Source organism: Piliocolobus tephrosceles, chromosome X (assembly GCF_002776525.5).
Source record: "Piliocolobus tephrosceles isolate RC106 chromosome X, ASM277652v3, whole genome shotgun sequence".
NCBI classification, from domain to species: Eukaryota; Metazoa; Chordata; class Mammalia; order Primates; family Cercopithecidae; genus Piliocolobus; species Piliocolobus tephrosceles.
The window spans coordinates 77457624-77482932 of NC_045455.1; the positions used below are offsets into that span (position 1 = coordinate 77457624).

Below are 25309 nucleotides of genomic sequence, written 5' to 3' on the forward strand. Positions count from 1 at the left end.
TATAGCATTTATTAGATATTAAGAATATTATTCCCATCAAAGTTTTAAGGACATACATTTTTATCAAATTAACTGGAAAGTATACATAATACTTATTTGCTATATATGTTTCTCTTTATAAGGAGTAAAAAAATTTTTTTTTTTAGCGTATTTTCAGGAACTGTCTTGTATCACTTTTTTCCCCCTTTGGAGCATCTTTTGAGGCAGTGAAACAGGGTGGTGGTGATCATGCTGAGACCTCAGTGTCCTGATCTTTATGCCCTGTGTTCACCGCTTACTGGCTATCTCATAATGCTTCCCTTGTTTGTTTGAAGTTCTTAGGTGGTAGTGGGAGCTGGTCTGAGCTGCACAGTCTGAGCTCTCAAATGATGTATCATTTAGGGGCTGCTGGAGTAATTCATGTTAATCCTTGACATTTTTAAGGGACTAGATTTATGATTTGAGTTTATGCCCTCCAGATTCAAGTTAAAAGACCTACTAGGACTAAAGTTAGTGGGCCTACACTAAAACATACCACTGTGCCCTTGTGAGTGCTCTTCTCCCCTCACGTTGAAAAGTTTTCCATTCACAGTCCATCTTTATATTCCTAAGCTGACACTTGATCTCCGTCTAGTACTTTGAACCATCCTTTTCTTATTAGGATACTTTGTTTTTTCTGTATTGTATATTTTTTTTTCTTTCTAGACCAGTGCTGTCTAGTAGAACTTTTTGTGATGGTAGAAATGTTCTCTCCTGCAGTGTGCATTATTGTAGTTATCAGCCTCATGTAGCTCTTGAGCACTTGAAATGTGGCTTGTGTCACTAAGGAACTGAATTTTTAAATTTTATTTGATTGTAAGTGATTTAAGGTTACGTGACTGCGTGTCGCTATTCTGTTAGCACAGTTTTCAGAGTTTAGTGCCACCTGTATAACCTGGGCCTGGGCTGCACACGTTGAATTATAATGTCAAGTACTGAAATAAATCTTATAGAAATGTTTGCAAACATGCTGTCATTAGAGCTGTTAGTTCTTTGTTTTCAGGTGGTTGATTTGCTGAGATATTTTTCCTGGGCCGAGCCCCAGTTGAAGGCAATGAAAGCATTACAGCATGTAAGTAACTTATTTATTCCTTTAGAACATAGAATTTAAGTATTTTTAACTCTCCCAGTTGTCTATACTTTATTTCAGTTGTAATTTATTTGCATTAGAAAAGCAAATTCTAAGCGTTATTGTACTTTGATTCAAAATAGCTATGTTAGAAAATTAACATTTTCCAAACTGTACATTTGAATTGTATGCCACAGTGTCCTGATTGGCAAGTTAGAGGAAAACTTCACCGGCAAGCAAAATATAGGATTTGAATTCTTAATTGTTTTTTGCACTTCTGTTTTTTTAATATCTATCTTCACCATCTTTCTATTTAGTCTTAGAAGAGTTAGTACTGTCCAAATAAATTTTCAGTGATGATGGAAATTTTTATATCAGCACTGTCCATTGTGGTGGCCACTTGAATGTGCCTCATCTGAGGAACTATATTTAATTTTATTTAATTGTAATTAGTTCAAATAGGTACATGTGCTTAGTGGCTACTATATTGGATAGCACAGCTCTAGAACCTAGGTCAGCAGGAGCATCTAGATCACACAGGAGTATCTGGCTGTGTAGGAAGATTTTTGAAGCAATATCAGGCCTTGGTATCTTCAGTGGAATCAATTTACAGATCCTTGACTTTCTAAACTGATGAGCCTAGAAAAGTATCTGGGTCTGTTAGTGCTACTTTCTGATCTCCTCTTTAATATTTGCTTTTTTACTGCTTTACTAAAGAAAGAGTTACCGCTCCTGTTCTCTGGGGGTGAAGATGTTTCTCCAGGTTCCAAAAGGACAGTGCTTTGCTCTTGAGAGGGAGAGCAAAGCAAAGAGGCTCATAAGAAATACTGATAAGGGGCTCGGGGTGGTGGCCAAGCCTGTAATCCCAGCACTTTGGGAGGCTGAAGTAGGAGGATCACTTGAGGCCAGGAGTTCTAGACCAGCCTGGGCAACGTAGCGAGACCCTGTCTCTACAAAAATATAAAAACTTTAAATTAGCTGGGTATGGTGGTGTGCTCCTGTAGTCCTAATTACCCAGGAGGCTGAGGCAGGGGGAATATTGATGAGGGCTTTGCTTTATTTTATCAGGACAACAAACTCATGACAAAACTCTGAGGCCTGCTTGCCTGTCTCCCTGCCTTAGACTTAAAATTCAGAGGTGAGAAGGGTATCACAGGGACAACTCAATACACTTACTTGAATTAAATTAAGTCTGACCATTTCTAACAAAGTCAGTCTGATTTGATTGTTCTCTCACTGAAGACTGATTTCACCAATTAGTTTACCTGATAAATATTTCCGTAAATTAAATGAGCTAAATTAGTAGTTTCAAAGTTCTTACAGATATATAAATGTATTTAAGAAAATCGACTTTTTATGAGTATTTAAACTTCTGATAAAATTGTTAGGTATCAATTTAAAAATATACAAAGGGGCATATAGTTTTATCAATTCTTCTGGTAGTGCATAAATAATAGTATGTGAAAACCACTGTTTCAAATTTTAGGAACTTTTGGATATTGATTCTAGCCAGTCTTACTTCTTATGTTGATGTTGCTTTTAATTTTCCTTCACTGTTAACATAAATCTCCGAATTGGCCAAATCTTCTGGATGTTCTTCAAAAATAAAGGTACCCTAGTCAAATAATCATGTAACTTTCCACACAATATTTTTGCATCACAATGCACATTAAATTAAAATAAGACTTAAAGTTCTGCAGTAGAGAAACCTGTTTAACCCAGCTTTCCCTCTACCTTATGTGGCTAGTGTAACCTTTTTCTGTAATATGTTTAACACCATGGAAGCACTGATCTGTGGCATACTTAGCCCCCTGAAGAGCATAATAATGTTTTTCTAACCTTTGAACAATTTAATCTCCCATATGTATGAGTATAACCTTTTTATATAACCTTTCTGAGGAAAGTAATACTTCTGATTTTTTTAATTTTGTAAGTGAACACAGCGTGAAATGTGGATAAAAAAAGAGCTTGTAGGAGAACTTAGATCTTTGTTAGATCTTCAGCTGAAATGGTTACGTTGATAGAACATAAGTATAATTCATTTATTTTTAGAACTTTCTTTTGAGTAAGTGGTTTTCACCTAAAATGTGATATATTTTATCTAAAATGTTTATGTTAAGAGCATTTAACTATACTTCCAGAAAAAGGTAATTTCTGGCATGAAAATTTCACGTGTTAAAAATAAAATTATTGTTTGTATTAACAGAAAATGGTGGCTGTCCAGCCAACAGAAGTGGTCAATATACTCAACTGTTTCACTTTCAGTAAAGACAAACTAGTTGCTCTTGAACTGTTAGCCTCGTAAGTATTTCCTTTTCTTTTTACTTCATTGGGAAAAAATGTGGAAGCCTTTTAAGTGTCTAAGTAGTATGTGTTAATGTGTCAAAATTGTAATAGTAAAAGGAACTCTAACAAAATACAGTCAAAAGCATAAGGATACATTCTGATTTCTTCATGAGAAAAAGTATCTAGTGTACGTATTACACATATGGTTATAACTTATAAAATGAAGGGGCTTAACAAGATTGTTTAATTTGATTTTTTGTATTTCAGTTATTTGCTTTGCCTTCCTACTCTGAAAAGACAGGAATTTAAGAATTAGAGGTTCTTTCACTTACTGACACAATAATTTTTTTTTTTTTAGCAAAGTGCTTATTTTTTCTGAGCCTTATTTGCCTCACTTGTAAAAATAAGACTCTTACCCACTTAATAGGGTAATGAACTCTGAATATCGGAAAGTCTGAAAGCACCTACCACAGCATTTGACAGGTGACCATAATGAATGTAAGCTCAAAAAGACAAGGAAAGAACCTACTCTTTTGCGTAACTGAAGAGTGTATAAGTTATTTATTTGTAACACATACATTTTTAAGTCCTTTTTATATTCATAGGTGTCGATAAAAGCACAAAATTAAAGCACAATATAAAACTTTATACATTTAGCAGAAAATGACTTTTATGCATTTTGCATGTGGGTGGATTCTCTTGCCATAGCTCTCCTAACTATCACTGAAGAGAGTATATTTTGAAAAATCTCAAAATAGTGATTTTTATTTACAGTATTACTGTTTTACTTTTCAGTAATCAGATAAACCTCAGTTGTTATATTTATATGTAAACATGTTATTTAAATTGAGCTATTAAAAGTAAATAGTCACACTTTTCTCCCTGTGTCACAGGGAAAGCTTACTCAGATATGTTTGTGCGATAAACAAAGATTGCTTACCTCTATGTATGGTCAGGTTTTTAAACAAGAAGCTAAATTGTGTTTTCTTGGTAGGAACATTATTGACGCACAGAATTCTCGTCCTATTGAAGATTTATTCAGGATAAATATGTCTGAGAAGAAACGGTGCAAGAGAATACTTGAACAGGTAGTTTTCTGAAGATTGCCATGTACTTGGTATGCTGGTTTTTCTGAACGTTGAAGGCGAAAAAGCACCTTTCTTCTTACTAACTTTGGTGAATAACTCGAATGCTGTTGTACAATGGGTTAAAAATGAACATCCCTGTGGTCTATGGAGTGGAAATAGAGCTGGTTGACAGGGACACTCAAGGGGGAAGAGATGGCTTGAGAGTGAGAAGTTGGTTTCAGCTTGAACCTCATGGAAATGTTTATGTCTTGATCCCTTGATACGTTTGTCATGGCTTCAAGTTTTTGCTTTAAACTTTATTTAGGAACGTAGGTTTTCAAATTTGCTTTGTTAACCAGTTTATTTTAAATCAGATTCATAAGAGATGAATATTAAAGCAAGTTTATTAGTTAAAACTCCAGTTTATTAGTTAAAAATCTATAAGAATTGGAGCAATAGTACTTGTCCAACCCTAGAAAACTTGATTTGTCATCTAAGGTAGTTACTTCTAAGGTAGGATTGTGATGGCTGAAAGCTGAATTAATTAATTATTATGAGCCTGGCAGTTCAGTTGTATTTAATACTCACAAACTCCTTTAAGCCCAGAGATGGTAGGCAAATTTGCCTTAGTCATACATTGTTGTAGAAGTGTTAAGATCTGAGCCATGTTTCTTCAGTAACTTTCTTATCAGTTTTCTTGATTAAAACCTTTAAGGCAACATGGGTATTACTGCTGTAGTTTTCTTTCTTATGAAGTGTTCCGATCATGTCACTTTCCTTCTCAGAAATTTTCTGGGCCTGAGTGTTCTGTGGAATAGGCCCTCTGGTCAATGTAAGTTAGTACAACTTTTCTACAAGGTAAACTTGAAGAGCCTTTAAAGTATTTATACTTTTTGGCCCCAAATTTCTACTTCTAGGAATTTATCTGAAGGAAATGTTGAAATATACAAATTTATATATAAGAGCATTCACCCCGGTATTCTTTATTATAGCAAAAAATTCAAATGATTTCAGGGTTGGGGTATTTAGTAGGGGGGCTGGGTTATATAGCTAATATACATGTATGTTTGTGAATGGATTTATACAACCAATATGTAATACATATAACATTGTACATACTTGGGAATATATATATACACACACATATAGCTGGATATTTCTATAACGTAATATAGATACATCAGAATATGTGTTGCCTAATACAGTGTTTTTTCATTTATTAATATGTATTGAGCACCAACTCAGTATGTGTGTGGCATCATTTAGAAGCTGAGGATGCAGTAATAAACAGACCTAAATCCCTTCCTTTACTATTTCTCATAAATACGTAACAGTATATTGAACATTATTACTTGGTTTTTCAATGGTATTTAGCTCTTTGGACCACCCAATGTCATGTTATTTGTTTATGTTGTCCTCCACTGGGTTGTAAAGAGCAGGGACCATGTTTCTTTCATCTCTGTGTCCTCTTTTCCTCAAATGTAACATGACCTTGGCGTTTGTAGATTTGAACTGTTATTTCCTGATAGTTGAAGAAATGGGACAGATTAGATAATAAAGACTTTTTTACACGATTTACAAAATCTGTTGTGAAGACATTCTTTGAGTCTGTTAGTTGCAACATTATTATGTTACCATTTTAATTGTTCCATTTAAATAAAGCGATTTTACTTATTACTTTTGGTCACATTCACCACTGTAAGTGCTGAATGATGTATGAGCAGATTGCATGTAGTGCTGTTCCTTAACTCATTTTTTTTTTAGCTGAGCTTCCCAATGTTCAGAATACTTGACTTTAAGAATTTTTTTTCTACCCCTCTTCTTATATTACAGGCTTTCAAGGGGGGCTGCAAAGCTCCTCATGCTATGATATCTTCTTGTGGAACGATCCCAGGAAATCCATATCCCAAAGGAAGACCTAGCCGCATAAATGGAATTTTCCCAGTAAGCATACTTCTATAGCTATATATGAAACTTCTCATGGTTAAGTATGAAGTGTAGAATAAGTTAATGGTATTTAAAGGAAAGGAATTTTATGTCAGTAACTTAATTCCTAGGCTCACCACTGATTGAAAGTTCATGTCTAAACTTCATTAGTGTATTAAGGATATTTATATAAAATCTATAGAACAAGGCAAATAGGATGATTTTGTTTTATTTTTCAAAGTAGTTTAGAAGCACTGATTTACATTTAGTAAAGGAACAGTTCTCAAATTCTCAGTGTTGTTACAATCTCAGTTTCATTCAGTGAAGTGTGTTTGGGAAACTTTGCATGCAGTGTTTCCTTCCTGGAGAATCACACTGCATATAAAGGCTCTGAGAAGTATATAAAAAAGAAACTTGTTTTTATATCATCTAATGTTCCTCAAACCTCTTTGTAAAACAACTTTCTCAAAGAATATTATATTTCTTTTGCCGCATAACAACCCCACAGCTTAGTGGATTAAAGTAATAAACGTTTATCACCTCACATGGTTTTTGTGGGTCAGGAATATTGGAGCGCTTAGCTGGGTAGTTCTGGTTCAGGTCTTTTCATGAGGTTACATTCATCTGAAAGTTTGATTGGAGCCCAAGAATAGGGCCTCAAGGTGACTCGTTTACATGCTTGGCAAGGTAGTGTTGGTGGTTGGCAGGAGTCCTTTGTTGTCCACCACAAGGACTTTTTTGTAATGCTGCTTGAGTGTCCTCATGACATGGCAGCTGGCTTCTACCAGAGCAAGTAATCCAAGCAAGAGGGGACAAATGGAAGCTGCCTGGAAGTCAGATGCCATCCTTTCTGCCATATCCCACGTGTTACACAGGTCAGCCCCATTCATTCTGGGAGGGAACGGTGCAAGGGCAGGTAGGAGATGAGGATCCGTCAGGGACATCTTGGGAGTTGACTCCCACGCTAGTATATACCATTTAGCCACACACACTGTTAGGGTGATGGCATACTGCAATAATCTATCAACTTATTCTGGTCTGTAAATTTTAGCAGTCTTGAATAAGGTTTTATTTACCCTTGACAGTATAAATAATCACACTTAATCTTTGTAGAGAACACCATTTTTTCTTATCTACTTTCAACTGTAACATAGGTACTCTTATTCTTTGAGGATTATACATACTGTGGCATTGGAAGTTCATTTCTGATTGCTCCTTTTTGTGAAGGAAAAAAAATTAGAACATACTGTGTTCCAAAAAAAGCAATAATATAGTAAAACAATGCAGCATAACAACTATTTACATAGCATCCACATTGTATTCGATATTGTAAGTAATCTAGAGATTATTTAAAGTAGATGGGTGGATATGTTGAGGTTATATGCAAATACTATGCCGTTTTATATAAGAGACTTGAGCATCCATGTGTTTTGGTATCTATGAGGGAGGCCCTAGAACCAGTCCCTCTGGATACTTGATCTTTTCCTGTCATTCTGTGTTTTTCGTGTTCACTTCTGAGTACCTTTGCATGTAATACGAGAGTTCCATAGCCTAGGAGGATTGAGGACCTTATCAGGGTCATGCCGCCAGGCGGTGCAGAATTGAAATGGGAATGCAAGTCTTTACCCTCTTACCAAGTCCTTTTCTTCAGTGTAATCCAGTGAGGTTGGTTATTATTATTGGTTTGAGGGGTTTTGTTTTTAATTTTGAATTCTTTTTTTTTTTTTTAAATAGGGAACTCCTTTGAAAAAAGATGGCGAAGAATGTACTAATGAAGGCAAAGGAATAGCTGCACGAATTCTTGGACCATCCAAACCAGTATGTTTAGAAAAGGATGAAACAAGCCCAAACTCCTTCCTACTTAAAGTTTTCTTTTTACTCAAAGCATAAATTTTATTTTTGTGTTGCAAAGTTTGAAGTATTCTAGAAGTTGTAGGAGAGAGAGAGAGAGTGAATGGTTGAGGGAAATACAAATATTTAACAATATTAAGAGCCCCTTTGAGGTTAAGCTTTTTATGTTAAAGTAAAATCAGTCAAATTGCTTTCAGTTTTTTTCTCGAGACGCATTCAGCTGCTCAGTTGCAGATATGGAGTGCAGAGAGTTTGTTTTAACTAAGTTTGTAGTTTAGCTGAATTAGTGTTAGTGAAACCACAGTGAAGCTAGGAGGTTGAAAGTATTTACAAGATAGTGATTATAATGATTGCATTGTAAACAGGACAGGAGAAGACAACCCTATGGGTTGAAGGATCTTTGGAGTTGAAGTACTAGAGGCCTGCATACAACCACCTTGCAAAACCTGCCCGTCCACATGACAAGAACTCCAGTGGAGTAGCTTATGGCAGAATAGTCACACATCCTGGTTCTTGCACAAGACTTCAGACAGGGCCACAATTATGGGAGCTGGAAATAATCTGGCTACCTTACCACCGTGAGATCCTTTCCCCTGCCTCGCAGGCATGCACAGGCTCTCTCTGTAGGTGTAAAGTAGAGCATTTATTTAGCTTAGCTTCAGGTACTTCCAGTTTTCTAAAGACCAGTTCTTTAAATGCTTCTTGTTACTTAGATAAGCTCCATCAACTGTAAAATAAGTATTGGTGGATTTATGGATTTCAAAGGGTGGAACAACTAACATACTGAATTCCGGATTCCAGTCTACATTCTACTAGAGTTGTCAGAATGCCAAATGCTAAAGCAAACAGTGCTTTTTTCTTCCAAAAGGAGAAAAGAGGGTGGGAATGAGGATGAATTCCTGTCACTTTAGGAGGATGTTGCCACTGGGAGTTCTTGCGTCATTTGAGATTGTAAAACCTAGACGTTTTCTTGTCTTTGTTATGTAGGAGGAAACAGGAATTCTTGGTTTAACTTAGGCTGGGCCTAGGAGGAGTTTGCTGTTTACAATGAGGTCTAACCCCTTATTGGAGATGATTTTTAAAAATAAACACCTTTGTGACCATCTTTGGCAAGATCTATGTTTGGAATTTAATAGCAACCACATTTATTAAAGCAAAGAAATTTCCGTCATTTGTCATCGCATGTAGTCCAGTAGTTGGTATGCTGGGACATTTTTAGCATATTAGGACTAAATATTTTGAAAGACAAGTTGCCAAGGAGACGGCTTATTTGGTTTTCTTCTAACTGCTGTGTTTTCCCCCATCTTTTAGCCTCCTTCAACATATAATCCACATAAACCTGTTCCTTATCCAATACCTCCATGCCGACCACATGCAACTATTGCACCAAGTAAGGAGTTCCCTTATTTTTTACTTGTTTTTCTTTTTTGCTGTTTATTTATTAAATTGAAAGTAAGTGCTGGTCTATGTGCTTGGGAAATCTGTAGCACCTCTGATATGCTACTGTGAGCTTAATTATGCCCATAGTTAGTTAGTAGTGTCCTGGCCTAGAACACTGTAGCAGACTGTTTATTTAGGATATTTTCTTTATGATAAATTACAGATTACTTTTAGTCATTCATTATTTATGAGTTTCACTTGGTAAATCATCTTGAATTCCTTTTTTGGTAGTTGGTGTTCAGAGGCGTCATTAATGCATTTAACTTAAAAAAGTCAAGTATATGTGTTTGGCAGGAAAGACAAATAATTTAAGTATAGCAGAGTCTGCCTGCCATGCCATTCACTGAGCTTATCCCTGCAATGAGCATGCAGTGGGAAATAGGAATCTCTGGTTGTTTCATTTGGTGTCAGTTTTCACTTAACTCTAGACCTAGACCTCTATCTAAAATCAACTCTATTAAATAGGAGTTTTTATAATGAATAGCTGCATTAATATAGTTTGAACTCCTAGTCACAGAACAATACTAGTCACAGAACAGTGCTAACTTATATTTTTTTCTGTTGTGTTTTTATTTTAGGTGCTTATAACCATGCAGGTCTGGTACCATTAGCCAATGTCATAACTCCAGGTACGCCCCCTCCACCTCCATATACTCCTAATCCTGTAGGAACAGGTAAAGTCATGTTATTTGGGAGTATTTAAGTAACTTACTCATACACAAATGTATACTTGGAAGGGACAGTTGTTGGCATGACGTAATATTCCAACAGAGGGAACACAAGCTCAAGAGTCTGAAGGATCTGGAAGTGAATCCTTGGTAATATTGGATAGTTTTCGTAGTCTTGATGGACTTCACTTTCTCTATTTATAGTATAGGATAACATTTTAATAGCATTTATTCAGTAACATATTTAATGAATATTAGATGATCCTATCATGTGCTGTGTGCTGTGGATACAGAGGTGCACAAAGAGTCATGTTTGCAAAGAGTCTAGTGAAAAAATACAGATGAGGAAGAGAAGGCCATTTCAATATGTTCTACATTATTGGTTCTGAATTGCACATTTTTTATAGTTTAATTTCTCTGTAATTAGAATGTGATTTATAGCAAGTGGCATCTGAGATTCAAAGAGATAAGTTGGAATGATCAGTGCTGTGATAGGGTTAGAATGCTATGGAAACTCATAGGAGAGGCATCCAAACCAGCCCTGCTAAGGTAAATGTGAGCTGCTTGCTTAATATACTGCTAAAGGTTGTTGACCCAGTAATGAAGCTGCCATTTAATCGAATTAAGTTGAGGAGGACACGGGTAAAAACAGACTGATAATCAAATATGAGGAATGACAAAGCAACAATGAGGTGGTTTCTCTGTAGCCAGGAACTACCTGGGGCACTTTAAAAATATATCCTTAGTTCCTCACTTGTAGAGATTCTATTCAGTGTATTGTGGTGGGGTTGCCTGGTGTTTTTATTTTATTTTTTTAATGATCTGGTGGTTCTTTAAGCAAGTTTGGGAAATGCTAGAATGTGTGCACAGAGAACCCAAGAGAGATAAAAGTATCAACTTTTTTTTCCGAGGATCTTTATTAAGTGCCAGAGTAAAGAGAGCTGGAGGACTTTCTGCCTCCAAACTTTTAAGAAGAATCTTTGGACACTAGGGTAGGCACCTTTCTGACTCAGCAAAGGAATTGTCAGAAACTGAAATTGATGGATGAATATGTAGGAGTTGACAGTGGGATAGCAAAGAAGACTCTGCGCAAAGGCAGTTTATCACATGCAGATTAGAAGAGTAATTACTTGGGGAGGGGGTGAATTGGGCACCCCGTGCCTCACAGAGGTAGGGCAGGAGCTGGAATTGAGCCCGCTGGAGCCTAAGTTCCACTGCCAGTTGGCATGATTGTCTCCCCATTCACTTTGCTAATGACATAAAGACTCCATTTGAGTGGCCTTGGGCTGCCTATGTAAACACCAGCTAGTTATGGGAAAAAGAACTATTTCTCGTGAGTGGCAAAACTTTGACGTGCTATGGAGAAGTATCATTGACTTAATGAATGCCACCATTTGGGTAAATTACTCCTACCATGGAGAGGAAGGGGTCATAAAAAAGCAGTGAGAAAGGACTAAAACACCCCAACACTTGCCAGGCCAACCTTTTTCATTGGGTCTTTTGGTAGTATGGGATATGAAGAATAAATGGTTTCCTATATGTTGTCAAACTATTCTCCAAAAACCCTATACCGGTTTATACCTGTCCGTAAGAGTATGTGAGAATACAGTTTCTTGACACCCTTTCAGCATGGAAGATTTTCAGTTTTTTAACTTTGTCAATCTGGTAGACTAATTTAGCTTACATTTTTGTTTCTGTTTTTTAACAAAAAATTAATTTTTATTTATATCAGTTGTTGTTTTACTCATGAGTTTGTATTTTGCTTAGGAAATTCTTCCTCACCCCAACAATATGAAAATATCATGTATATTCTCTAATTAGTTTTATAGTTGTTCTTTTAAAGGTATAGCTTTTAGTTCGACCACCCTTCATATTTTTATATGTGTGTGTGGTAGGAATAGAGCTTAATTATTTTCTTGTCCTTCCTAGAGACTTTTACAGTCGCTCAATAGTATATAATTATTATTTTTTTTTTTTTACTAGCCAGGCATGGATTCTGTTGAGTACACTGATGAAAGTTGCAAAACATTTTTTCCAAAATTTATCATTTTATTTCTTGCCCTTTGTTGTGGTACCTTTTGCCCTTAGAGTTTTGAGTTTTACACTTTTGCCTAGACAAAAACAGGCTGTGAAAGCAAAGCTGGAACCAAGTTGCCTTGGTTAAGATCTTCTTATCCCAGGGTAGTTCAGATATTCTAGCTCTTAGAAGATACCTACTCCATCTGGAATTTCATTTCATATAGGGGATGAAATAGAAGTTCATCTTAATTTTTCCCCAAATGGTGGCCAGTTGTGCCAGCACCATTGATTAATCTGTCTTCCCCACTAATTTGAAATACCACATTTATCTTAAGTTTCATACACACATAGGTATGAGTTCTTTATTAAAATTCCACTGTAGTTAACTTTATTTTATGATTATATCATACTAATTTTACTAGCAGATCTGTAGTGTGTTCTAATGTTTCATAAGGCAGGCTCCCCCTTACTTATTTTTGTATTTTTCTTATCGTTAGAAATCTTGCATCTTAACCTTAAGATCATTTTCTGCAACTTAAAACAATGTGTGTGTGTGTGTGTATGTGTGTACAGAGAAAGAGAGAGATATAATAATTTCAGAAGAATTGGCATTTTTATGATAGTAAGTCTTACCTTTCAGTTATGTGTGTATATCTTTATATCATGTCAAGCTAGTAGTGTTTTCTTCCCCAGGGTTTACTTTATTCCTTTCAAGAGGATATTGTAGTTTCCTACATGCAGGTTCTATGCCTTAAATTTGTCTATAGAATTTAGAGATATTTTTGGTTACAATTATAAATAGAATGTTTCATTTCTAGGTGCTTATTACTAATTACCCTCTCTAGTTTTTTTTTTTAAGTCTCTTGAGTTTATAAAATAAATATATAAAATAAACTTGTTTATAAAATAAATTATAAAATAATATCAGCTGAGTTATAGTCTTACTATAAAATATTTCTTTGTTTCCTAGGTCTTATTGAGTGATAATATTGTCCTGACTTATTTTTATTTTTATTTCATAAAAAATATTTTGCCTGTACCTTTATTTTAAACTTTTTTCCCCTATGATTTTATTTGGTAGATTGGCTTGGTTTGTCAATTATATATAGCTGAATTTTTATTTTTAAGCCTGTTAGACTTTTAATAGGAATTTGTAATGATAATAAATACTACACATTTGTTCTTAGTTCTTCCATTTTTATTTTCATTATTCTTTTATTCCAGTTTTGTTTTTATGACCTTTGCTAAATTGTATTGGTCAAATTGCCATTTTAGTTTTTTTAACAACTGTTCTCTCCTTGACCCCACCCAAACTTAGAAATTTTCTTTAATATCGCCAACTATTACCTTCTTATTCTTAATGGTTGTCAGTGTACAAAAACGTAAAACTTTCTGTATATCATTTTACTTCCATATTCTTTTCGTTTTTGTTTTGTTTTTTTATTTTTTGAGATGGAGTTTCACTCTTGTTGCTCAGGCTGGAGTGCAGTGGCGCAATCTTGGTTCACCACAATCTCCGCCTCCCAGGTTCAAGCAATTCTCCTGCCTCAGCCTCCTGAGTAGCTGGGATTACAGGCATGTGCCACCGTGCCTGGCTATTTTTTTTTTTTTTTTTTTTTTGTATTTTTAGTAGAGACGGGGTTTCTCCACGTTGGTCAGGTTTGTCTTGACCTTAGGTGATCCGCCCACCTCAGCCTCGCAAAGTTCTGGGATTACAGGCATGAGCCACCACGCCCAGCCTCTCCTTTCTAAAATCAATTTGTGTGTTTTGTTGGGATACTAGACATTTTTGCTTCTGATACCTAATTTCTTTAAAATTGCCTTTGATCATGACTTGTTACTGTTTCTTCTGTTTGTTTTATTCCTTGTCTTGATATGCCTGTTCTAATTTTCTTTTGGTAGAAAATGACTTTAAGAAATTTTTTCAGAAAGGACACATGTTGTGGATGGAAAATTCAATTCCAGATAATTTTCTTTATTGGGAACTTGGTCTCTTTGTGTAAGCTTACAAAGAATTTTTTTTATCTTTGGATTTCAGAAATTTTACCAGTATGTTGAGGTGTGTATCTTGTCATTAATCTTTTCTGGCACTCTGTAAGTTCTTTTGATGTGAAAACTCAAGTCTTTAAAGCTTAGGAAAATTTTGTTTTTATTCCTTTAATTGTTGCATTTTCCTCTGCTCTTTTCCCCCTCCTCCTGTTGCTCTTATTTTACATTTTCTGTATTTGCCTTCTAAGCCTATTACCTATTCATTTATGACATCTTTTCCATTAAAAATTTTTTTTGGCATTCTAAGTGATATTTGTTTCTTATTTCCAACCATTATTTAACTTTTAGTCATTTCTAATCTTTATTATTCTTTCCATTTATTAATTTGGAATCAGATTTTTATATGTAAAAGGCTAATTTCCCAGTAGTTTGTGTGTGTGTGTGTGTGTGTGTGTGTGTGTGTGTGTGTGTGTATGTGTGTCAGGTTTTAAAAGTCCTTTTTCTTTCATTAAATCTCCATTGTTCTGGTGGTTATTTGTTGTCAGCTCAGTCAAGCTCATGAATTCCTTAAACAAGCTGTGGTTTTACTTTGCTCATTATACCAGGACGTATGTATGCCTGTCACAGTGTTGGTTTCTTGGGCAGTTTTTGTCAAGCCATAAGATGGTACATTTTTCTCCCTTTGTATCCTTGGCTAATGGGCTGTTTGGATAGCTTCTTTCCCTTGAGGGGTGTGCTTTAGGTTGTCAGTCTCACAAGCTTCAAGTCAGCCTCAACTAGGCTAGTTCCCCATGGCAGTTCCTAATATAGGGCCTTTCCCAGAGCTGAGTACAGCAAATGGGCAGGACAGTTTCTTTCTGTTGGCTTGGGCAATCCACAGTGAATGGCAGTGAATTCTGCACTCATTCATCCAGCTGCCACCTTTCACTTCTCAACCTTCCCACTCCCGTAGGCACTGGTACTCAGAGGATCTGTCTGTCAGCTCAGCCAATGATAGTGGTCCTCGCTGCACTACAGCTGCAGGGTACACTTTCTTCTGGATGGCACCCTTAGGCCAGCATCTTTGCAGAAAGTGTTCTTGAATACTGAGTGTATATGTAAAAATAACAGTGTGTATTTAAAACCTGACAAGCTAAGGTGGAGGTGCTAGGGGAGAAAAGAGCAGTTGCTCAGTTGCTGGTAATCCTCTTAGTCTTCAGATACAGTAGTGAAGTATTAGTAGTAATAATGGTAGAGTTATTACTATTTTCATTTCCTTTCTTTTTCCATATGCATACATTTTTTTCTAACACGGTATACATGTATTTATATCCTGTGTTTTTCTTTTTATACAAATATATGTTTATTATGGTGGCAAATATTTGATTAAAGTTTAAAATGAACTTTTATTTATTTTTATGTAGAGAATGAAGACCTTTCCAATCAGTCAAAACCTATACAGAATCAAAGTAAGTACCAAATTTGATCCAGAGATAACGGATATCTGTCATGGTTTGCTCTGTTATTCACTGAGAATAATTTGAGTATATTTGGAATTGTTATGTTTTAGAGAAAGTTTCTGGTTAAAGAATATAATTCAAACTTGTTAACAGTGGTTTACCAGTGTTACATATTATATACATAACATGAAATGCATGTATTAACTGGACTTAAAATTAATCTTAGGACTTTTATACAATTTGCAAAACTTGCAGTGTAATCTAAGTACTACGTAGCATTGCATTCACATTCACTTTACTTTCTGTGATACTGGAAACCTCATTTGTTTTTGATATAAACACATGGGATGATAAAAATCCTTTTTGACAAGTGCTAGTTAGATTCTACTTTTAGAGTTCATTATTTCAATAAGTATTATTAAGCATATCTTAATATAGAAAAGAACAAGGGGCACCAAAGCAGAAAATGGAATTGAAAAATGAAAATGAAGTGTGTCCTACATAGTGCCTCCAGATGGCAGCAGTGCTGCCATGTATTTTTTCCCCTAGGTGAGGATCTGTGTGGTCAGGCAGGAGAGACTTTCTTGTATGAGACAAAAAGTGACATCCGTTCTTGTGTAGCAAAGTATCACAATAGCCTGACCATTGTAGTACATAGTTAGGAGTCTCAGTGGGAGCATTCCATTCCCTGAGAACAGTGCCTAGCAGATGCTTCTCAGCTGGTGGTTTCTAAAGGAGGTAGCAGAGTGGGGTGTAAAGAACACTAAGTGAAGTGTCAGGACATCCAGTTTCTTATCCTGCCTCTGCCACCACCTACTTTTGTGACCTTGAACAGGAAATTTAACTCCTGTGAAAAGGAGATTGAAGAAACTTCAGCTGTTATGTTCAACTTTATTATTTTATGTTCAATTGTTTTTGAAGGGAGTAATCAGGTTAGTTGTTGTAAGTACCAGTGGCAGGAATAGCATATTTTGTTTTCCTATGTTGTATGATGTTAGCATGATTAAGATTTTATTTTTTCCTTTTGGAACTATATTAAGAAACAGAAATTGGCCAGGTGCTGTCGCTCACACCTGTAATCCCAGCACTTTGGAAGGCTGAGGTGGGTGGATCATGAGGTCAGGAGATCGAGACCATCCTGGCTAACACGGTGAAACCCCATCTCTACTAAAACTACAAAAAATTAGCCGGGTGTGGTGGCGGCCTCCCGTAGTCCCAGCTACTTGGGACGCTGAGGCAGAATGGCGTGAACCTAGGAGGCGGAGCTTGCAGTGAGCCGAGATCGCGCCATTGCAGTCCAGCCTGGGTGAACAGAGCGAGACTCTGTCTCAAAAAAAAAAAAAGAAAGAAAAGAAACTAAGACAAACTAGTATAGCAGTTAAAGATGTGGGTCTGAAAGACCCAGGCTCAAGTCTTGGCTCCACCATATAGTATCTGCATGATCTTTTATCCGGTAGCTTGGTCATATAGCAAGCCTCAGATTGCCCGTCTGTAAAATGAGGGTGTCAGTTTCTATCGCAGACAGTTATTGTGAGGACAAGTGAAGTGATGGGCCTAACTTAGCACAGGCCTTGACAGATCGTGTTTTATGGTTAATAACCAAATTAGATGATTGGAAAGTACTATTTATTATGGTATGTGGTTGGGATTTTTAAAATTTTTGTTCGTTTCATTTTTACCTGCAAGTGCTATGATTAATCATGCATAGCTTTTGCTTCATTAAATAAAAAGATATCCAACAGAGGCTGCTATGAAGAACACTCTAGGATAGCTTGGTTTTACCTTCAGATTTGTCATTAGCTACATGGTCTTCAGCATATAGTTTAATAAGAGAGTGAATTCGCAAATGGTACCCAACACCTACAGACTTAAATACCTTTTTGGTACATTATTTACAAACATAAGATTAGGATTATATTCTTTATGCTTCTAGTTCTTAGAAATTAAGTACAAAAAAGGTACAAATCCATTTTTATAGGTAATGTAAGTTTAAAATGATAGCTAGTCTTATTTTATTGAAACCAAATCACTGCTTACAACCATTAATATGGTCAAGACTTAAGAACTTTGGAGTTTCAGTTTATATACTTAAATATGACTGTTTGTCAATTTTCCAATCATATTTTTTTTCTAAGACAACTACAAAATTTGTTCAGCCCAATGTGACACCCCTTGGCCTTCACGTAGTGCAAATGAATTATGTGTGTGTTGTTTACCTCCCTTTTCTTCCTAATGTCCCTTCCCATCTATGAGTAGCATAGTGTATTTGTTGACCATGTCAGCTTGCTTGTGTCAAAAGAATCTTAATTATACATAAATTTTAAAATGTGTTAATCCATGAAAATAGATCTCAGTTGGTTATCACTGCAACAGGAACATTCTCTGTTTACAACTGAAACAGAGTTTGATGTGGGTACAGTATCAGATGATGGTTGTCTTCAGGACATTAGCTACCTAAGTCATGGTTTCCCTTGACACCAAGATTATCACAGGTGGGGATAGCCATTGAATACATTCAGAGGGGAGTCCACATCATCCCCCAAAATGCTTATTATTTTAGAGTTTATCAGAATAAAAATACTAGAGCAAACTCTAGAAATAGTGTTGGGAATAGTCCTTGAGTGGGTCTGGGAACTGTAGTTTGGGGGAATTACGATATATCCAGCTCAGCAGACACTCATTAAGTATGCAGGTGCTGTGTTCTGTGCTAGGTAATAGGACTGTAAAGATGAATTAGACATAGCTTTTGCCCCTAAAGGAGTTGCCAGGTAAAGGTTGGGGTTTAATGTAGTGCAGAGTGGTCGGTATGAGCAACTGTTTGGGGGTGGGGCGGGGCAACTGTACAGATTAACAATCTGGAATATTAAATTCAACTCACAGAATGGCAGCAAACAGTACTGGAGAGACGGGCATGAATCCTGGAAAGCCTTGTATGGCCCTGCAAGGGAAGCCATGTTCTGAAAGCTCCTATGAGGGGGACTGACTTGTGGTTATTACTCTAGATAAGTAGATTGAATTAGAGGTAAAGTCAGTGCAGCAGCACTAATCACAATTAAAAGAAATGCTGTAATTTTTAAAAAGTGGAAAAATATGAAAGGACACGTTGTAGGCTTCTCAAAACTTCCTGTGATTTGGAGAGCTATTTTGAGCAGAGTCTAGACAACAGCTGAATCTGACTGGCTCCAGAGTAGAGATCTGAGAGCTGGAACCCAGCAATGTAGACATTACAAGAGCCTATTGTACCTATCATTTTTTATTTGGTATTTGTTAAGTATTACAAAGATGGTTATGCTTTTTAATTTAAAATTTGATGTTTCAGCATGATGATACATTCTTGCCTTTTTTCCCCCTTCCATATAGCATTTTCCACCCCAGCAAGTCAACTATTTCCTCCTCATGGTTCTAATCCTTCAACACCTGCTGCAACTCCTGTTCCTACTGCATCCCCAGTCAAGGCAATCAGTCATCCATCAGCATCAGCAGCTGCCACCGTTTCTGGAATGAACCTGCCGAATACTGTCCTTCCTGTGTTCCCAGGGCAGGTCTCCTCAGCCGTTCACACACCTCAGCCATCAACGCCAAACCCAACAGTTATCAGAACCCCTTCATTGCCCACTGCACCTGTTACGTCTATCCACAGTACAACCACCACTCCAGTTCCTTCCATTTTTTCTGGCCTAGTGTCACTGCCAGGTCCTTCTGCCACTCCTACCCCAGCCACTCCTACCCCAGGACCTACACCACGGTCCACTCTTGGTTCCAGTGAAACATTTGCTTCTACTTCTGCCCCTTTCACTAGTCTCCCCTTTTCCACCAGCTCTACTGCTGCTTCTACCAGCAACCCAAATTCTGCTTCATTGTCATCAGTTTTTGCGGGGCTCCCTTTGCCCTTACCACCAACATCCCAAGGCCTATCCAACCCAACTCCTGTGATTGCTGGTGGCTCTACTCCCAGCGTTGCCGGTCCACTTGGTGTGAACAGTCCTCTTTTGTCTGCGTTAAAAGGCTTTCTGACATCCAATGACACCAGTTTAATCAGCTCCTCTGCTTTATCCTCTGCTGTCACAAGTGGGCTGGCTTCACTGTCTTCTCTTACTCTTCAGAACTCGGACTCTTCCGCTTCAGCCCCTAGTAAGTGCTATGCCCCGTCGGCCATCCCTGCCCCACAGAGGACCTCCACTCCAGGGCTGGCCCTGTTCCCAGGCCTGCCGTCTCCTGTAGCTAACTCAACTTCCACTCCCCTGACTTTGCCTGTACAGTCTCCTTTAGCCACTGTTGCATCAGCTTCCACATCAGCGCCAGTTAGCTGTGGCTCCTCAGCCCTGCTTTTGCATGGCCCCCACCCAGGTACCTCAGATCTGCATATTTCATCTACCCCTGCTGTAACGACTCTTCCTGTTATGATCAAAACTGAGCCCACGAGTCCTACTCCCTCGGCCTTCAAAGGCCCGTCTCATTCTGGGAATCCCTCTCATGGCACTTTAGGTTTGTCAGGGACATTGGGCCGTGCATATACTTCAACATCCGTGCCCATCAGTTTATCTACTTGCCTTAATCCTGCATTGTCAGGTCTCTCCAGCTTGAGTACTCATTTAAATGGTTCAAATACCCTTTCTTCTATTTCCCTTCCACCACATGGTTCCTCCACTCCCATCGCACCAGTATTCACTGCTCTTCCTCCTTTTACTTCTTTGACCAACAATTTTCCTTTAACTGGCAACCCGTCTCTTAATCCATCAGTATCTCTCCCAGGGTCATTAATAGCCACCTCATCCACTACTGCCACCTCCACATCTCTCCCTCATCCCAGCTCAACGGCAGCTGTTCTCTCAGGGCTTTCTGCTTCAGCACCAGTCTCCGCAGCACCTTTCCCCCTCAACCTGTCTACTGCTGTTCCCTCACTTTTCTCAGTTACTCAAGGACCTCTGTCATCTTCAAATCCCTCCTACCCAGGCTTTTCTGTCTCTAATACCCCAAGCGTTACCCCTGCTCTTCCCTCATTCCCGGGGCTGCAGGCACCATCTACAGTCGCAGCTGTCACACCACTACCTGTGGCTGCCACAGCCCCATCCCCAGCTCCAGTCCTCCCAGGATTCGCCTCGGCATTCAGTTCCAATTTCAACTCCGCTCTTGTTGCACAAGCCGGGTATGTGGATACTTTGGAAATGGATAAAATTATTCACCTAACTTGTAGTTCACATTTCAAGTCGTCCAAATGAATGTCAAAATCTAAACGATGTTTTCCTGGACGGAAACTTTAGCACTCAAAAAAATGTTTTATGAGCCACGTTAAGATAAATATATAAAATATTAATGCCTGTTGACGTAGTTTTTGGATTTGTATTTGGTAGTTTTATTAGACAGCAGAAAGGATTATATGCAAAACAGACTTACTGAATTTCGAATAATATACTTCACAGAAAGTAAGTTTCATATCAGTGAATGGCTGATTTTTACGGTCCTTCCAACAGAGGAATAAATTATAATGTTTTTGTTTTGTTTTTAATGTTTTAAGATTGTATTTGACAAATATGGAAGCAGTAGCTTTTATGTCTTGTCTGCAGTTAACTTGTTTTTCTGTCAATTGTTTTAGTTTATCATCTGGACTTCAAGCTGCAGGCAGTTCTGTTTTTCCAGGCCTTTTGTCCCTCCCAGGTATCCCTGGGTTTTCTCAGAATCCTTCACAATCATCCTTGCAAGAATTACAGCATAATGCGGCCGCACAGTCAGCATTGTTACAGCAGGTAAGCAGCGATGGCTGGCATAAATAACATAGTAACATGTATAACTAACTTCTGTAGTGAGAATGTTGCAGTATCATTTGCGATATCCCAACAGTGGCAAAAAAAAATGGCTCTCAGGAGAATGCATGGAGATTTGATGATTAGTTCTCCCCAGATTTGCAAATTATGCTTGTCTTCTTTCAGGAGAGTTACAAAGGTGGTAGGATATAGACATCTGTATGAATTGTTTTTCCTTCCTGCTTATAGATTTTACTTGATAAAATTTAAGAATCTATTCATGACAATTAAATGTTAACTTGTCTTCTATAATTTAAGCTAAATAATTGACCATTAAGCACATTAGCTGTAGAAAACCTATTGACTTTTGAGAGAATATTAAATATTTTAATGACGATTCTGTGCATCTCTTTCACCTTGAAGAAATTTGAACATTTTCTTAAAAATTTTAGGTGACTGAGCAGACTTGATTGTGACTCAGAGTTTTGTCTGTCTTTCCTATTCTGAATAGCTCTATGTGGCATGGGTAGAAGCAAGCGTGGGCTTGAATGAACTTGGCACTCTGCTAAACCCACATGCTCTTCTTTCCATCAGGTCCATTCAGCTTCGGCTCTGGAAAGCTATCCAGCCCAGCCTGATGGGTTTCCTAGTTATCCTTCGGCCCCAGGAACACCATTTTCTTTGCAACCAAGCCTGTCCCAAAGTGGGTGGCAGTGAATACTTGTAACTTTTATTCTCCTTCAGAGCAACATCAGAATTGCCTAAGAACTGCAGTGAACAATCTGACAAATGTGAAGCTGGCCAAAAGTCAGAAAATGAGAATGAGGATAATGCTGGAGAAATTGTGACAACAATTTGAAAATTGTGGTTGCATTTTAAAAAATGGTTTCAAGTATGAACACTCCCCTATGTAAATATGCTGACAATAAATTGTATGGAGAATGGTATTTAAAAAGTGTTTGGAGACTTTTCACCTGTCCTATAAAATTTGAATTGTGTATGTGATCTACATAGAAAAAGTATTAAAGAGTAGATTGAACTCTTTATAGCCGAATACAGCCTTAAATATGCTTGTATAGCATCCACTGGCAGAAGTAATAGTTGTGCCTCAGACTTAGGGGTTGCACGTGGCCCTGGGGGAGTTACTACCCTTGGTATGCATGAGCGGTTCCTATTAGCATCAGTGGGAACTCAGTACTCTATGTGTATCCACAAAAGGGAACTTGAGACCCACAGTTATTCTTAATTTCTGATATTAACAACCATACATACTGCTGAATTTAACTCAATATATTTCAGGTAAGTGGCAGCGATGCTTAATGTAGTCTTCAGAATGACTTTCAGGTGTTTTCAACTAAAAGTATATATCCAGAACTACATCCTTATAAGAAATACAAGTAAGACTTAGGATAATTTGCCTTCAAAACAGTTCTCCTAATCTCAGCAGTATCCAATGAGTGAAGGACACTTGACTGACTCCAGGGCCACCTCTATTACTTACTGTACTATGGAAGCTCCTGGTGAATGTTTACAATTATGGGATGTAGTATTTCTATTTGTACTTTAAGTCAAATGCTTATATGAAATACGTGACAACAAATAGAGAAGACTGGCTCTGTTAGTAATTACGCAGTATGTACTCTGAGGACTGTGGTAGTATAACGGGCGAATGTCATTAATTTTGGAGTAATAACTGCCACATGTGGGGAGCAGGGGAGTAGGGAGAGTGAATTCCAAACCTGTGATTAAAAGTGTAAACTATAGACTCTACTGTAGTACATTTCAGGATCTAGAAGTTTTACTTTTATAAAGACGGTGTCTGGAAGATGTTGCTAATGTATTTTACTTCAACATAGGGAACAAACTTTTTAAGTATATTAATAAACCTGTATGGTTAGTTTTTAACAATTTTTTAAAATAAACTTTATGGATATGACAAATACTCTGTGTTTTGCCAAGTGCTTGGATAGGCTTTCTAATTTTGTATACGTGCTAGAGTTAGTAAATTGAACATTTTTATCCAAATTTAGTTTAACTCAGTTTATACTACTGATTGCTCATTCGTTTAAATGATATCTTAATGTAAACTTCATAACCAACACATGAACAGACTGATTTATGTCTTTAAACACACAATGTAAGCTATAGTTTAATCTGATAACAGTTGCTAGAAGTTGCCATTTGTTTTTCTTAAATCTATACCCATAAAACTTTTTTAAAGATTATATTGTGTTTTTTTATGTGTTGACCATTCATTCAGAAAATATTGAATGAGTAGTCTTGATACAATATGATGCCACTACAAGGTGTATTTCTGCTATCCTGTGAGCCCCTTGAGAAGAGGAGCTATATCCTGTTCATCTTATGAGATCCCTGGCCTCACACATAATTGGCCATTCAAAGGTGTATTTAAAGTGAATGTTTTTAGAATCCTTGCACTATTTCCTGGAGGCTAGTTTTATGTGTATATGGGGTAAGTAACCTAATTCACTTACATCCAAGATGTAAGTCACATAATAAGTGGTAAATCTGAAGCAAGCATCTACTATGAATACTTCTACTACCAAGTGCTAAGAAAACACGAGATGTGAGGGGAGTATCTTACTACCTGAGGGAGTCTAGAAAGATTTATCAGTGGCATTAAAGTCTTAAAGAATGAGTAAAGTCTTAAAGAAGAGTGGGGTGTTGAGAAGTACACAATTTTCATGTAAGAGAGGGGTAGGGGGAAAATAATCAGTCACTCATGCCTGTGTCTGACTCAGTGAATCTGAATTTTTATATAAGGTAACGGGAAAATTCAGGGAATCTGCATTTTACATAAGGTAACAGATAAATGGGACAGGGGAACAATCAGATATGCGTTTGTGCCAGGTGGACAGAAGGGTGATGCATCTATAAAGATAAGCTATCCATTTACATTGCTATGGTGAATTTTAACAGAAATGCTTTAGGGTAAACATCTTGGAGGTCAGTAGGAATTTCCTTGTGGGCAAAAATGTGGGGGAGGGGTGTAGCTTTTCATCTTGTAACCATCTTATTCAGAAACCAAAAAGAGGAGGTAGGTTTTTGTGACCCATTTCCCAGCTTGATGTTTCCCTTTGGCTTAATGAGTCTGGGGTCCCAAGATTTATTTTCTTTTCACAAGGTAGTTTCACAACTCAGAGAAAGGTGCCCACTGAAGTTAGGCTTTTACTTCCCACAGAACCTGATAGATAGGGGTGCTACTTTCTTTGATGTTTATATTCCAAAGGCTAGCTCCTGAGACCTTGAGATATTTAGTCCTGGGTTGTGAAACTGGCAAGAGGCTTTTCAAAAGATTTAAATCACAAAGAGGCAGAGAAAGAGTTTATATAAGCTAGTATATCCCATTAATGAAACAATAAAAAATAAACATTTTAAAAACAAAAAAGAATTTATAATGACTATTTTGTTTTTGTTGTTTTTGTTTTATTTACTTTTTTATTTAAGAAAATGCCCTAAGAAAAGAGATTAGAGGCCTAGAGTCAGGAAGAAACCCGTCTAAAGTTTAGTCAAGCTGAGATTCGCTTTAAGGTTTTCTGCCCACTATTATATCTCTGAGATTCATCCATATTTTACATACAGCAGTTTTGTCTTTTTTTCTTGCTGAGTAATATTCCTTTGAACATGAATATACCACAACTTCATTTATCCATTCTACTGTTGATAATACAGCAGTAGTTTTCTCTTTTTTTTCTTGCTGAGTAATATTCCTTTGAATATGAATATACCACAACTTCATTTATCCATTTTACTGTTGATAGATGTGGGCAAACTT

At 37.1% G+C, this 25309-nt stretch overlaps 1 protein-coding gene across 3 annotated transcripts in view; it reads left to right on the forward strand.

Moving 5' to 3' along the window:
- The window catches only part of PROSER1 (proline and serine rich 1), a 28755-nt gene extending 5300 nt beyond the window's left edge, over positions 1-23455 (forward strand). The window contains exons 2-13 of one of the 3 annotated variants that reach the window (XM_023208871.1): positions 1022-1090; positions 2156-2225; positions 3294-3388; positions 4368-4461; positions 6274-6384; positions 8101-8184; positions 9529-9607; positions 10236-10331; positions 15737-15781; positions 19133-20918; positions 21366-21516; positions 22108-23455. In XM_023208871.1, the coding sequence (XP_023064639.1) occupies positions 3297-3388; positions 4368-4461; positions 6274-6384; positions 8101-8184; positions 9529-9607; positions 10236-10331; positions 15737-15781; positions 19133-20918; positions 21366-21516; positions 22108-22230 (2661 nt within the window). In that variant the 5' untranslated portion in view covers positions 1022-1090; positions 2156-2225; positions 3294-3296 and the 3' untranslated portion in view covers positions 22231-23455. The remainder of the gene's footprint in view (positions 1-1021; positions 1091-2155; positions 2226-3293; positions 3389-4367; positions 4462-6273; positions 6385-8100; positions 8185-9528; positions 9608-10235; positions 10332-15736; positions 15782-19132; positions 20919-21365; positions 21517-22107) is intronic. The other 2 variants (XM_023208869.2, XM_023208870.1) reach the window with 2 other exon arrangements.
- Positions 23456-25309: the final 1854 nt, after the last annotated feature.